The 16,700-nt window shown below is 36.6% G+C and overlaps 1 protein-coding gene across 2 annotated transcripts; it reads left to right on the top strand.

Annotated features, from left to right (window-relative positions):
* Positions 1–195: 195 nt before the first annotated feature.
* On the top strand, positions 196–12,010 carry wdr5 (WD repeat domain 5). Of its 2 annotated transcripts, none has more exons than XM_051878014.1 (14): positions 196–436; positions 2,817–2,947; positions 3,149–3,257; positions 4,113–4,186; positions 4,274–4,363; positions 4,568–4,657; positions 4,740–4,823; positions 4,942–4,997; positions 5,083–5,129; positions 7,125–7,200; positions 7,359–7,392; positions 7,483–7,557; positions 7,711–7,798; positions 10,367–12,010. In XM_051878014.1, the coding sequence occupies exons 2-14, from the start codon at positions 2,867–2,869 to the stop codon at positions 10,465–10,467; spliced, it is 1,005 nt and encodes a 334-aa protein (XP_051733974.1). In that variant the 5' UTR covers positions 196–436; positions 2,817–2,866; the 3' UTR covers positions 10,468–12,010. The 2 variants fall into 2 exon arrangements, with proteins under 2 accessions (XP_051733974.1, XP_051733973.1); XM_051878013.1 differs by having other exon boundaries at positions 197–436; positions 2,813–2,947.
* Positions 12,011–16,700: the final 4,690 nt, after the last annotated feature.

Here is a 16,700-nt window from a genome sequence, read left to right as displayed (position 1 = left end):
TATATCTAAATAATTCTTATATGGTCAAAAATTAGTTATAATATTACTGCGGTAATGCTAATGACAATATTAAATAAACATTTTTTAAATAAAAAAATAAATAAATGTTTAAATAAACATTTTTTAAATAATAGTTAAAAATATTTATAACGATCAAAATATTGTGCACTGTACGGTTTGGCTAGGCGTTTGAAAAAATGTCCCTCTTGGTCTGCCGTTGAGCTTTGCGCATGCGGAGTTGTTGTCACTGCCACATTACCGCCTGAGCCTGCGGTGGAGAGGTGCTCATCCACCATCGCATTCAGCACGATCACTTGCTCTTTGCATGATCAAAACGGCCTGGCGAGCGATTAATGCACAAATCTCCATCCAAACCCAGCAGTGGACTCATACCAGAGGACGAAAGCAGCTCTTATTACCTACTCAGCAGCCACCGGTGAGTGATTTTACGCGCTGCTTTTGTTGTCTGAATGTATGGGCAGAGAGAGAAACATGTGAGCAGAGAAAAGAGATTCATCAATTTGTACATTTATGTTATGGGGGATGGGACGGACGACTGAAACGATCGCGGTAAAACCATGAATTTAGACACGAAGATGTGTAAATTACTTAGATAAAATATGCTGCAGGTGATCCATCGTTTCTCTGAGGCCCTGTCTCTCAGATAGCCTAGCAGCTAACAGTGGTGGTGTTTTCACTGATCTGACACAGACACGAGCTTTGTAAATTATATCTAGGTTTTAGCTTTGGTGTTCATTCAGATGATTTTAGACTTCGGTCAATGTCCCATTGCCAACAGTCTTGTCATGCATGTTGTGGAGTTGTGGAGTCTACCTGTTTTCTACTTCTTTTATTATTGTGCAGTTAACAAATTATTTGTTCATATGGGTTGTATACAGTGTGCAAGGTGTGTTTACATGAACAGGTGTGCTTAAAACAGACTGTAGTCCTTCCAGAATGTGAAGTTCGTTTTATTTATTAAAAAAAAATAAATAAAAAAAAAATTGAACTTTATCTAATTACTGTATTTATTCGTTTACATACCCTAGGTGCTTTATTTTGCAATTGTCCACAGTGTTAAAGTTGGTATCTCAACATCATATAGTGGGGAAAATCTGGAAATCATGCTGGGAAATCAACATTCATAGGGGCGGATTCACAGCCCTGGACAAACTAGCACACATAAACACATATAAACCGAGAAACCAAAACACTGTATTTGTCACTATGATTTATGCCTCTATGGTACGGTGTTGCTTCCAGTCAACATGGTCTATTTTAGTTTGTTTTTAATAAAATAAGGCACCAATTGATTGATCAAACGTATCTCAGGACAGAATAACTCAAATACTAATCAATAAAAGTGCAAAAAAGACCAAAACTTGACCAATGGGTCCATTTTGTGTCCTGTTTCAGCACATGTGCACATGTGCACATGTCACATGGCTCTATATTTTCTCCAATGAAATTTTCTCCAATTTTTTCACTTGTTTGTATCCATTTAATCACCCACAAAAAATATGAGTCACCTTCACTGGCAAGCAAAGAAGTATTTTTAAGAACTTTACATTATATATCATCAAATGTTTTAGAGAAAATAACAAAAAACTGTGTGTTGCCTCAAGGCAACATTGTACCATAATGAAATCGCATAAGGCCATACAGGCATAATAGGTTTGAATACAAATGTATTATATTTGTAAAGAAAAGAGTTAGAATTATCTAAATATGTTGGCATTTTCACATGATTTTGTAATGCACTTATAAGAATAGTAATTCACATACTATATCTGCATATATTATGATCTGCACATTTTCTATAGCACTTCAAAAAGGTATAAAACACAGATAGCACTGGCAGTTGATGAGGATGAGGGGTCATACTGTAATGAGGAAGATGAAGTCATAGTGACAATCTATCAGGGAGAGAGTGAGGGTGAGAGAGAAGATGGAGATGAGGATGAAGATGGATATGATAACTTGATATAATAACATAATAATATTATGGTTTGGTAATACTTATGTTCCACTATGGTACAGTGTTGTCTGAGGGCAACAGCTGGATATAAAATGTTACTTTTTATTAAATATGAAACTTTTAATACATTAAAAACTGGATAAATTTGTTTGTTCAAGTGTCTAGTTAAAGAAATTGATGTTTTCAATAAATGTATTTCTTTTTTCTACATGAAAATGCCAAATGTTTCAATTTTTTCATTGTGGTACAATGTTGCCTCGAGGCAACAAACTTATAAAAAATAAATTAATTAAAAATTTATGAAAATGTTTATTGATATTGTTAAAGTGTCCAATTTTAAGCAGGAAAAACAACACAAATAATTTTTTCCTCATTGATATCATATTGTGTACCATAGAGGTTAAAACGTAATTTTAAGTATGTAGACATTTGAATGTGATTATTAGTGTAAATTAAATGTAGTTACTATTTGGTTTGTAACAGATGTTTACACACATCCCACATTAAATAGCTTAATTAGGACAGGACAAAATGCTTTTAGGTGTTTCTAAAATGATAAACATCTTGCATATTCTGTAAGAAGTACATTTACCAAGGTAAATTAAATATATAAACATGGGCAGAACTGTATGATATTCATATTGGAAAGATGTTGTGAAAACCAACCGGTTAGCCTATACAGTAACACCCACACAGGATTCACACCTGAGAGATTTGACAGATGTTGATGTGATATCTGAACACCCAACTGAATTCCTCCATTTATTGTTTATTGTGGCCAAATTAGAAGACTAATATCATACAAACACTCATCAGTACTTCTCTGTTGGACAGTCAGGTTGACGTTGAACTTGCTTCTGTAAACCCCTTCTCTCTAACTTGGTCGCCATGGCAACTGAGGAGAAGAAACCAGACACAGAGGCTACAAAAACACAGCCGGCATCAGCTGCCTCCGCCAGCCAGAGCAAGGTAAAAACATCGCTGGGAACACCCATCTGCGACAGTTTGGAATAGTTTTCTGCTTGGTTTTTGGATGATTTTTATGTTGTGTAACAGATATACCGGTATATAAATGGTATAGTAGCCTTATTACAGAAATGTGCTTATCTGTGACAATATCATTTATCCTTATTGTGTCATTATAATGATGTGCATTCTGTTCCATCTCAGTCAGCACCTGTGAAGCCAAACTACACCTTGAAATTCACACTGGCTGGTCATACAAAAGCAGTCTCTTCTGTTAAGTTCAGTCCAAGTGGGGAGTGGCTCGCCAGCTCATGTAAGTACTTGTATTAATACAGCACTCATACTCATATATAATAATTATAGCATATAGAACAGGGCTTCCCATATTTATTTGTGGTCAAAAGGCCACAGGTAAATATGAAATTTATTATAATAGGTTTATGTGAATATTGTTTTAAGTTCAGTTATTTTTTTAAAGCCTAATATGTTGAAATTTATAGTTTTTAGTTATACTGTAATGTTGAATGTCTATAATTAATGTTTAAAAAAACATTACATTCATAGAGACATCAGTACCAGTATTAGTATCAGTGATACTGGCCTTTTTTCATTAAAAAGATGCCATTAAAGAAATATTTAAAATATACTGTCTTTAAGTCTTTTTTACATTAATTTGGCGAGTAACTGTGAAATACAAAAATATTAATTTTTAATCGTGATTAATTACAGAAAAAAGTGATTCTTTTTTTTTTTTTTTTTAAACGATTGACAGCACTAATACAGTAATGTTTATAATCTTTATAACAAAAAATGTTGGAAATTATGCAAATGTGAAAATAAAGTGGTCCTGGTGCACATTGTGTTCCTAAATGCATGTTGTAAGTGACATGCAGAGTGGTAGTTTGTGTGGAGCAGCATTTACTGCAAACCAAGCCATTCCACGTGACACCAGAACACATTGTAAATGGACACAGTGCCACACTTCACTCCGAAAGACACAGCGCATCTGACTAAACTGCAGCCTTTTGAGATTTGAAAATCACACTAAGCTATATTATGGCTTCAATTTTATTGTAATTGCAGACCAATTTATTTTTTATTTCAACACTTTGATTTAATTTATTATTAGATTAATGAAAATGTTTTTTTTTTGTCCCCTCTCATCCAGCTGCTGATAAGTTGATAAAAATATGGGGTGCATATGATGGCAAGTTTGAGAAGACGATATCTGGACACAAACTTGTGAGTATCTCAAAAGATCCATGATCTCACAGTAGTGCTGTTTTTACTCTATGAGGTTTATGTGACCTGATATTCTCTCATCTGTAGGGCATCTCAGACGTGGCATGGTCCTCTGACTCCAACCTCCTGGTCTCAGCTTCTGATGATAAGACTCTGAAGATCTGGGATGTGAGCTCTGTAAGTCAACATCACTAAGCTGAACCTTTTAATATACAATGTAAAGCATCTGAGCTGTTAAAATCAAGTGCAATGAATATACAGAGCCTATGTGCATCCTGTTGTTATTTTCAGACAGACAGGAATACAAAAAAAGATTAAATTATTACAGCACAATTTATCATATTCAGGAACTTTTCCCTTTCTGTTTTTTTGTATCACCAGGGAAAGTGTTTAAAGACACTGAAGGGTCACAGCAACTACGTATTTTGCTGTAACTTCAACCCCCAGTCCAATCTCATTGTATCTGGATCTGTAAGTCCATTCACAATCATTTGTCATTTTACAACTTTGTTGATTCAGGCATACAACATGCTAATTATTATCTCTACGGCAGTTTGATGAGAGCGTGAGGATTTGGGATGTGAAAACTGGGAAATGTCTGAAGACGTTGCCAGCGCACTCGGATCCCGTCTCTGCGGTGTGTGTTTTATTTTTTACTTGACCTATGATGATCAAATAGTCAAATTCACAGATATACTTTAAATGATATTTAGATTTTTTTGAATTGTAAATTTGAATTTGTTGTTTTATTTTAGGTTCATTTCAACAGAGATGGTTCATTGATTGTGTCCAGCAGTTATGATGGACTTTGGTGAGTGAGCTTTTGCTGTGAAAATTTTGAGAAAATGTCAGATGCATAACTAACAACCATACCCACTTTTTTGACTTTTAAACAGCCGTATCTGGGACACAGCTTCAGGGCAGTGCCTTAAAACACTTATCGGTAAGTTGACCAGTGTTTTACATAAAATAACTTGTTCAGACTAGTTTTAAAGGCAACAATTTGCCTCGAAAGTAGCTATGTTTCCATCAAAAGTTGAGAATTTAACTTAGGCAAGAGAACAAAATAGTTACTTCCTGGGATATTGGTGCAAAATATCTGTAATAAAAATGAAAGTTGCTGCAATTGGAGAAGCCACTTTTGGTTCTTTTTTCGTACATCATGACTTATCATGTTATCCTCCGTCCTGATGCCTGGTACCATTCATTATACACAATCATTTTGATGACAGACTTTGGCTCTGGAGTTCCAGAATGATCAAACCAATATTTGAGATGCTGTGCATTGAAATTGGTCTGCTCATTAGTCCAGTTATCCAATCACATCCTCTGTTGAGGCTTTTTTGTTGCGCATCAAGGGATTTATTCGATAAATTTGTTTCCATTATAGTTTATGCTCATGTATACTTATTGAATAAAAAATTGTGCACCTCAATTGAGCACACATTTATTTTCATCCAGCTTTTCTTTTTTTTTCTTTTTTTTTATGCAATAACCCAAAATTCGCATAAAAATAGATGGATGGAAACATAGCAAGTGCTTATGAAACTCTGTTCTTATCAAACATTCATGCATAACATTTAGCCAACAAGAAACTAGTAAAACACAACTAAATGTATTACATCTTAAGTAATAAGAAAGAGGCAGTTTCTTAAAAGAAGCAAATACAGTAGGCAACCTATGGCTCGCAGAGAGGTAATCGCTGGCACGTGAGCAAAAGCGAGAGAGGTATGTGTATTTCATTCAGATAAAGTACGTCGTACCTGCATACAGATCTACTTTTTGAGGTAATTCCTCATAGTAACAGCTTGTTTTATTAAGTTAGAAGTTATAAATACTATTAAAGTGTGAGAATTAAACTGCGCAAGTCAATGAAAGAGTGCAGCTCTGACAAACCTCACGCGCACACAAGTACTGACTGACAGCTTACAGCTTGTTCCGCTGTACATAGTCAATACTATAAATTTCTGAGATATTCAACCAAGTATATTGAGTCCTATTAAACATTCCACACAAACGAAATGACTAATGCATGTGGAAACTCCATTCATGCGTACCTGGTCACTTCATGTGTGTTTTCTCTGTTTGGATAGCTATCCAATTGTGAAAAGACTGAAAGAGAGGGCATTTTTTCACATTACAAATTAAACTGGACAAAATGCGTCTGGTTGTTGAAGCCACAAATGGAAATTTTACTTCTCCTAAAATGGTAAAAGCTAAACATGCAAGAGCGTGTTATAGCGGCTCCCGGTACCCAGATATGACAGCGCTACTGCAACACGCATCGGAGAGGAGTAGCTGAGCCGACGTGTAAACTGCCGCAAATAAAACTGAAAGTTCAGTGTCAAATCATGAAACTCAACACAGTCCTTTTTATTAAAAGTAGAGAGACTAAATGATCCTACCAGTGCTGATGCCGCCCTTTATCCAGTTGTGGTCTTTGATCTTGAAATTGGCTGATGATAAATAAAATGAAGCTCATATCTTGTTTTCTTTGACGTGAACTCCGATAAATTTGAATATAGCATGGAAATTGAAGATTAGATTCATATTCGTTTTGCAAACACACATTTATGTTGCCAAGTGTAAATGGAACAGTTTTAACAAATGGATAGCTATCCAGTAAGTTAAAACTCATGAATGACCAGGTGTAAATGGGCCCATTAGAAAATCTGCTCTTCAAAGTCTAATTTAAACCTGAAAACAAACTAAAGGATTTTGACAAATGTAAAACAATTTTATGAAAAATTGCTTTATATATATTTAAGGTTCTACACTATTTCTACGTTAGCCAATAAGAACATTTAATGTTTACGTGCATTTATACATGGGGGAGGGGGGTGGATTAACTTAAAAATGGGACTTCATGGCAGAAAGGTTGCTTACCCCCGATATACAGGTGTTATAAATAATGTATACATTCACAAATATTTAACAGATGATGACAACCCACCTGTGTCATTTGTGAAATTCTCCCCCAATGGCAAATACATCCTGGCTGCCACTCTGGATAAGTGAGTCATAGACTTCCTTTTATTCTAAGCCTTTTTTGCTGCTCATTCTTTTTATTTAAAAAAAAAAAAAGAAAGAAAGAGAGAGAATAGTCATGAAGTAGTAATTTATATTAAGCCATGGCCTTTTAAAAGACTCATACATTTCTTTTGTGTTTTAGCACTTTGAAGCTTTGGGACTACAGCAAAGGAAAGGTTAGAGTTTTTCTGTTTAGTTGGTGCATTGTTTAATAATAAAAAAAAAAGCTCAATCTGTGTATAACAATACCCTTTTCTCTTGTTTAGTGTTTGAAAACCTATACTGGTCATAAAAATGAGAAGTACTGCATATTTGCTAATTTCTCCGTGACTGGTGGAAAGGTATGTAGGCTCTACACTATACTAATCAGTTGCTAAGCATAACGCACAAACACAGGCAATCAGCAAACTCATGAATTTTGTGTTGTTCAGAAGTATTGAACTATTATTGCCAAAAGTGATTTTACATTTTGAAAGAGTTTTTTTTCTTTTTAGTGGATTGTCTCTGGCTCAGAGGACAACATGGTCTATATCTGGAACCTTCAGACCAAGGAGATTGTACAGAAACTACAGGGGCACACAGGTAGGAGCAGTTTAAACAGTTTAAACATTACCTGCTAATAGCTTCAGCTAAGCAGTGCTAAATTTGACAGATTTTTTTTATTTCAGTAATACTTTGTTTTTTGATTGTCATATTTAGTCATTTACATAAAATGGCGTTTAGTTGTTGCACGATTATCACAAACACACACACACACACACACACACACACATATATATAAGTTCAGCAAAAAAGAAAAAAGAAACGTCCCTTTTTCAGGATAATGTATTTTAAAGATAATTTTATAAAATCCAAATTAGCTTTACAGATTATTGGTAAAGGTTTAAACAGTATTTTTCATGCTTGTTCACTGAACCATGAACAATTCTTGCACATGCATCTGTGGAACAGTCCCTAAGACACTAAGGCCCAATCCCAATTCTCTTTTATACCCCTTCGCCTACCCCTTCGCCCTTCCCCTTGCCCCTTCAAACAGAGTGGCAAGGTGTAGGGGTGAAAATATTCCCCTAAGAAATGGGACACCCCTACTACACCATTACACACGTCATCATACCTAGTTTCTTTTAGTGTCCTGTAACATTTAACCAGTATGAACAGCAATGAAGTGCGCATATCAACAGAAATCAGGCGCGAGCACATTTAACAGATTACTCACTCCCTACATTTTGCGCTGTATTTTGGACTTAAGAAAACAGCGCTCGGTTTCAGTTCGAAAATGTATGAGCCTTCAGTTTCTCAAGACGATACAGAATGTACAAGACTGGTGGAGCCGCTCTTCCATCGGGCCAAGTTTCATTCCGTGCCAAGCCGGCCGGTACGGATATGGTTTCGTTTTCTACTGTGGTGTTGCAATAACGGAGCTCTTTGCAATGTAATACAAACGAGTCAGTTGTTGCCTTGGTAACGCAAGAGTTTACAGACGATACAATATGTAAATAGTGACTGCGCTTTGAAGGATGACAGATATTTCTTTTAACTGTATTATTCAGTTGTGTTTACATCATTCAAATAGCGCTTTTAGCAAGCTACGGAGAAACTGCCAGCCAGGTAACACGCAAGTGATCGATCCTGAGTGGAAATATCACTACCATGATCTACCATGATCACTACACGCATTCTAGCAGCACGGTAGTCGGTGTATGCAGGGAAATTTCTCATACCCCTTTGTTCGAAGTGTGGTCCCAAAACATCTTCGTTTGAAGGGCTATCTGGCCCTTCCCCTTACCCCTACCACTCCAACCAAAAGAGAATCGAGACACCCCTCTACCCCTTCACATGAACGCGCAAAACAAAGGGGAAGGGGTAAGGGGTAGAATTGGGATTGAGCCTAACAGTTTACAGGCGCTAGACAATTAAGGTCACAGTTCTATTAACTTAGGACATTAAAGAGATCTTTCTACTGACTCCACAAGAAATATGCCCAGAGTCCCTGCTTACCTGTGTGAACATGCCATAGTCCTGCTGCAGGAGGCATGAGGACTGCAGATGTGGCCAGAGCAATAAACTGCAATGTCCGTAATGTAAGACGCCGAAGACAGTGCTATACAGGGAGACAGGAAGGACAGCTGATCGTCCTTGTAGTGGCAAACCACATGTAACGACCATATGTCCCCTCAGACATGTTTGTGAACTTGCAAGTGCCTTGGTGGAAAAGGAGAAGTGGAGTGGAGGAACTAGTCAAAGTTTGTCTCAGTTGATAAATCTTTTTTTGTTCATACAAATATTTACATGTTAATTTACAACCAAAAATGAAATTTCTGTCATTACTCCACCCTTATGTCGTTCCACACCCGTAAGAACACAAATTAAGATATTTTTGATGAAAACCGAGAGGTATATGACTCGTCTATAGACAGCAATATAATCACCACTTTCAAGGTCCAGCAATGTACTAAAGATATCGTTAAAACAGTTGACGTGACTGCAGTGGTTCAACCTTAATTTTATGAAGCGAAAAGAATACTTTTTGTGCGCAAAAAACAAAACAAAAATAATGACTTTATTCAACAATCTCTTCCCTGTCATTCTCCTTACGCAGTTGACGCAGTAAGCACAGTAAAGGCTTCCATGTTTATGTCTGAATGTGATGCTGACGCAGGAGCCGACCAATAACTAGTCTGTGTTCTGACGTAGAACCTGGAAGCGTTGGACGTAAACAACGTATGAGAATGACACAGAAGAGAAGATATTGTTGAATAAAGCCGTTATTTTTGTGTTTGTGCACAAAATCTCGTTGCTTCTTAAAATTAAGGTTGAACCACTGCAGTCACATTGACTGTTTTAACGATATCTTTAGTACCTTTCTGGACCTTGAAAGTGGTGATTATATTGCTGTCTATGGACAAGTCATATACCTCTCGGATTTCATCAGAAATATCTTAATTTGTGTTCTTTCGCGTGTGGAACGACATGAAGGTGAGCGATTTGATTTAATGACAATTTTACCCTTTAAGAAATTTAAAGGAAAAAAAGCTGTTGAAAGTAAGAAGACGTTTCTTTTTTCTTTTTTCTGAATTTTTTTTAATAACTGCACTTCTAATGTAGTTTGAAAATAATCTCATCTTGTTTTTTGTTTTTTTTCTTTTGTAGATGTGGTGATCTCAACCGCATGTCACCCCACAGAAAATATCATTGCATCAGCAGCACTAGAAAACGACAAAACCATCAAACTTTGGAAGAGCGACTGCTAAGCCTCAAGCTTATTTTACTTTATTATTTTGTTATTTTTTTAATTAATTTTGTACTATTCATTTTGTGGGGAGGGGGGGGGAGAGACTTTTGTTTTTCATTTGAAAGGTTCACGCACCGCTGTTCACATTGACTTCAAGGCTTGGCAAGAGGATTGGTGAAAGCGCCCTACCCCAACATACCCTCTCCTAACACAGCAACCCTCTCTCCACTCATGTGCACTAAAACAATCACTTTCTCTCTGCCTTGCCGCCAGCTCTCGCTCATCAGTTTAAGCATCCAGCAAAACTGTAAATCTAGGCAGCTTTGTTTGAAATCCACAGACCTGTTAGGACAAATAGCATTTGTGTCTTTTTCTTGTAAGTTTTGTAGAATCAGTGATGTTTGCACACTTCCTGAAGCCAGCAGAATGCCTTGGGCACATTTTCAGTGGCCATTTTAACAAAAATGTTTAGAGTATTACATTTCTCTGCCTGATTTTGTCATTTCCATTAGCAATTTGCAGCTTCACTACATTATTTGGCCAAAAAGAGGTCTTGCAAACTTCATCTGTGAACACCTGAAATACTTTGACTTGCTGATGTCAAATCAAACCTCCATGTATGAAATGTGTTGTGTGGCAGAAGGATGTTTTGAACATCCACTATTTCATGTTTATTTCTGTACAGCACAAAATTGCAAATGTTAAAACAACAATTAAAACAATTCATTGTGTTATAGTTGCTAAGCTAATTGTCAGACATTGTTTATGGTTTTCAGTGGCTTTTAGTGTCGTCTAGGCAGTGCTACCAATAAAACTCCTTTCTCTTTTGTTATAAAGGCTTATTGCAGTTATAGACATAATGTATGCCAAAAGTTCACTTTATTCCTACAGCTGTAATTACCTGTGACACCTTTGTTCATATCAGTTTTGGTGCTTTTGATAAAAAAAAAAACTGTACAATACATCGGGATGGAGTAGCAGTTTGGTCAGAGTTTTCAAAGAAAGCATTATCAGTTAAAGGGAAAAGTTACTAGAAGACTGAAGTTTCACAAACTATAAATATTCATTCTAAGCTACAATGAAAAATTCTTACCTGCACAATCTGGTAAAAGACAGTTTCTAACTATTATGTGGTTACAATTACACAACATATGCAAGGAGTGTTGCTGTGATCTGAATATGCCATAATCTTATATCTCGTGACCAAAAGCAGTCTCGGTATTTAGAGCCTTGAGATGTTTTCTGTACCTGACACTTTGTACATACTTGCAGCTTCTCTGTTCTTTAATATGTTTACCTTTTGTTCTGTGGTCTTTTTAACTGTCTCAAGTAGCTGATAGTACTTCAAGACTGTTTTATTTTTTTTTATTTTTTTTGCTTGATGTGGATGATGGTTTGGCATAAACCCATCCTCTGCTTCTGGACTCTCTCTGTTCGTTTGTTTTTGGCCAGATTTCCAGTGCACTGCAGTGATGACAGGGGCCGCATGAGGAATTGTATCTGTATTGCATTTAGTCACTTTGGACATGACCTGTGACTCAATAAAGATTTTTTTACCTGTATTAGTGCAGCGTTGTCCATGCATTTATACAACTGATGTAGTTCAATTATTACACTGTAAACCCTAACGCTCAAGATAATGGTTTGAGTTGGACAAACTTAAATGAGTTCTTAAACAATTTGCTTGTCTGGAAAAAAGGATTTATTTGTGGTGTAAATAATTTATTCTGAAGCAATATTCTCAACAGTGTTCCATCAGCTTATACACATTTAAATTGGCATATTTGTGATATTTAGTTTTTTTTTTTTGTTTGTTTGTTTTTTACCTTTATAAAGAGCAATTTTTTTCCTAATCTTATTAAATGTATGCTTCATTCTTTATTTCAAATTTTTACATTTTATCAATAAATTAAATTAGAAATACAAGACAGGGCTGTTACCAATCAAATCGTTTACACTGAAAAATGACAACTGCATTAAATAATGCTATAAGATTCTTTAAATGTTTTTGAATTAGGAATAAGAAATGTTGAGAAAATTATTCTTTTAAACATGAAACTGAACCGCCAGTAGGTGGCAGCAAGTGACTGTTTTGGTAATTCATTCAAACGGCTGATTCATTCAAGAATGAGGCAGGTGTTTAAGGCTGCGTTCCCAGTAGCGCGATTTCTCCCTAGGGGGACCCCACGGTGGTGTAGTCTACGATACGCAGGTATGCCATATACCCACTAGGAAAGGTCAAGGATTTGCTTTAAAAAGCGCAAGAAAACGGATTTGGCGCTCTTTAATGTGCCGTGACAGATCGTAACGCCTCAGTTCTAGAGAAGCGGCAGCCTGACGCGCACGTGAACTGATCCTCTCCTCCGCTTTAATACCAGTTACAGCGCGAAATAAACATGAATGAACTAAAGGTATGTTAAAAGATACAGAACAACTTACCGAAATCCATATCATGTCTCGTGTAATCGCGCTCAATCATTGTTTCAACCGCGGAAAGACGTTACTAAAATATATTGTAATAAACAAACGTAACGTCACATTTACCTCAGAACAAACATATTCATCATGACCATAAACTCGTTAGTCAGCTAGAAAAATTAACTCTAGAAAGGAGCATTTAGCTTAATAGCCTATATGCACCATATTACATATTAATTATAATTTTTAATGTTCTTTAATAATGCATGTTTGAAAAAATCCATCAAGTTGACAGCCACCATTTAAATGTTTATATTTAAAAAAAACAAAAACGAATTGGAGTAGAAATAATTATAAAAGTTAGTAGGCCTATTTTATTATTATAAAAATTTCCTTAAGTGTAATAAGTTTGTATACAAATAAGATAATTTTAACCTACAATATTAATGTAGTACCAACTGATCCATGTATATTTTACAGCATTAGTTGAGAGATTTTTTTTCTTGAGAAATTTTACCATGTACTGTAGGCTACCTGATATCCAAAATAACTGATGCTGAATCGAACTGCAAGCTTGTGAATCAAAATGCATAACTATGATGACAGACTTGCAGAAAATGATGCAAAACAGAAAACAAAGTCCAAACAGAGTGATATTGTGACATACTGATAAGCTAAATCTTTCCATTATTGTTAATAATAGTTGCAACCTGCACTCTTAAATGTGCATTGAAACTTGGCAGCTGATAAACCCCCGAGAACGCGATCACGGGGCCCCCTCCCGGAGATTTGCTTAGGGCCCCCACTAACCTAAACACGCCACTGTGCGTTCCCCTCCAATTTTAGACACGCACTCCGAACTTCCCTAAGCACTTCCCATCAGGGGAATCCCTGCCGCCATCATCATAATTATTAATTATAATAATAGTATTTGGAACCTACAGCAATTAAAAAACAAAAACATACAGAAATGTATTGTCCCTGCTTTTTAATTCATAGATAATAACAAATGCAATATTTGACCTAGGAAATATTTGACCTCTGAACTAGGTAATGGCCCTGGTTTCCATTTCAGAAATCTGGTCTTACCATCCTGGTCAAACATTCAACAGTCGTGAATGTTTGCTCTGTTGAACTTGCTAACATTAATGAACCTAAAAAACATATGAGTATGAGCACTGTTCACCTACAAGCCTTAAGTTTTATTCAGAATGGTTTATAAATTTTGATGTATAAATATAAATAAATTATAATTATAAATATTTTTAATTATTTTTTGCTTCAGGCATTCTCTTCAGACTGATGGCAGAAGGTCTGGTCTCCATAGCACCTTTCACCAAGGACCGCCCAAGAGGACGTCTGACTGACATGTAGCCTAAATCAACGAATCACAGTTTGTTTTGTTCAGCATCATGTTTAGGGGCGTGAAAAAGTAAAGTCAATGTCCCCACAACAACAGACCGGAATGCAATTAATTCAAGAACGTTGTTCAAATTTAATGCAACAATGGTACTGTTAAAATACATTTGAAAATCCAGCATTTATGGTGCGTTCCAAACGGAATATATCGGCCTCAGAAGGGCCGCCATATTGAAGGGTCGTTCCAAACCGAAGTGCTCAAAACTGGCCACTTTAAAGGGCCCTTCGGAATGAAGGATTTCGAAAGGTACAACTGATGGACACTTCGGGCCCCCATGATCCTTTGCACAGGGAAGTTGTTTGGCATCACAGAATCCGTATAGGAGGCTCGGAGTTCGATTTTACCTATAAATGTATTATTTTTCTATACTACTGTAATATTTATATGAGTTAGATTTGGTACATTATTATGGTCAAAACGACATTGTACAATTTACTCAATTTGAAGGGATTAGGGCATAGGGATGAGCCCTTCCAAATGGAACACAGGGAAAGTTGATCCTGATAAGCGCTTGTTGTCACAGTTGTAAACACGATGGTTTTCTTCTTCCATAAAGGGATTTGAGACATTACAATACAATAATAATTTATGTAAACAACTTAGAGAGCTTGTACCTGACTGCTGCAGATTCATTTCAGTGTTGATACTTTTGACATGGAAACGCATAATTCCAAGTCTGAGGAAGTGAATAGCTCCGGTTAGAACTAAAGATGTACCGATCAGTGATGCGCGGGTCGTCTCATAACCCGCGGGCCGGGTTGGGGCGGGGAAAGAAATTGTCACTTTATTTGCGGGGCGGGTTGGGGCGGGTCATTAAAAAAAAATCCATGTATGTTGCGTGCAATTAAAAAATTCCGAACCTTTACAGAACATTAAAGATGTTCCTAAAACGTCCTCTTTTGGTAATGAAAGTGCTGCAGTTCAAGGTTACTTATATGACTTTAGGGCAGCAGTGGTCGCCAACCCGTTGATCTTTATCACTGTCCCAGTAGCTCGCGAAAATAACAGAAATATGAGTAGAACAATACATTACATTTCTCCAGTCCTTGTGCTGTATTTTTGTATTTATTTTTCTGTTATTTTCGGGAGCTACTGGGACAGTGATAAAGGTAAATAGCTCAGCTCATGTCTGAGTCTGTAAATGGCCGTTGACAGAGGCCAGAGACGCTGAAAAGACGGACGCGAAGAGGAGAAAAATCTGTAGCAGACAGAGCAGCCCACTATTCACGATGTTCGAAATATAGGAAGAAATTATAAATATTCAATTAGGGGTGAGGGGTCATATGAATGTATCTCTGAAAGGAATTACTGTCTTCAGAAAAGTTTCGATGGCAATGGCATTTTATTTTCTTCTTACCGCTGAATAAAGCAGCTATTTATAAGCGCAGTGCTGCTTTGTTGACAGCGGTAACCAAGGAAACGCTGTATCGCTGCTCTTCCATAAGCGCCACCTGCTGTCAGAGAGTGAAGTTGCGTCTCATTCAGCCTGTCTGCTGTTTTTGCTTCATGCTTTTTTGTGTGTGGCATATAATTTCACAAAGATAAAGTCAGTCCGTTCTGTTTTTGCTTTAAATCTTGAAATCAAATGTAATCCAAAAACAACTGCTCATGCAACGTGTGTAGCATCTTTGTTTGGATTGTGGTTAAAAAGCAGTGGCTACCTCTAATTTGAAATGGCTATTTATTTTTGTTTATAATAATAATAAAAATATCAGCAACCAGTATCAGAATCGGTCAATTTTCTTGTAAAAATAAATCAGAATCTGAATTGGCCATGAAAAAATACTAAATACAATCTGGGCTGTCTGTTTCTATCAGTTATTCAATAGGTAGATCTTGTCTTTCATAACGGTCGAGGTCAGGGATCTTGGGCTTAAAAAGGTTGGTGACCACTGCGGGGGACGTTCCATTTTGGTTATTTTATGGTCACATGAGAACATTACAAAGAGGACATCTGGGACGTTTATAGAATGTTCCCACATGGTCCTCTGTTGGTCATTTAATAACGTTCCCGATATAACTTTAGGGGGGGACGTTCTATTTTGGTTATTTTATGGTCACGCAAGAACGTTACAAAGAGGACATATGGGAAGTTAACAGAACGTCCTATAGTAATAGTCCCCTAAACATTCCCAGAACGTCCTGAATGTTCCCTGAAGATCCACCAAATAACGTCCCCCAACCCTTAAAAAAAACTCTACACCGTGACTGTCTCCGAACGTACTGGGAACGTTACTTGGCAACGTAACACTAGTGAGAATGTTCTGGGAACGTAACATTTCCAGCGGGGTAGTATATTTTGATAGGCTGATGGGGTTGGATAAGCAATTTTTTTTTTTTTTTACCCCACAGTGAATGCACTGAATATTAGCTTGACTATTTATATTTGCGGATGAAGTAAATACAATGTAAAT

The sequence above is a fragment of the Ctenopharyngodon idella genome, chromosome 21, assembly GCF_019924925.1.
Source record: "Ctenopharyngodon idella isolate HZGC_01 chromosome 21, HZGC01, whole genome shotgun sequence".
In the NCBI taxonomy this organism is placed as follows: Eukaryota; Metazoa; Chordata; class Actinopteri; order Cypriniformes; family Xenocyprididae; genus Ctenopharyngodon; species Ctenopharyngodon idella.
This window is presented reverse-complemented; position numbering and strand designations above follow the sequence as displayed.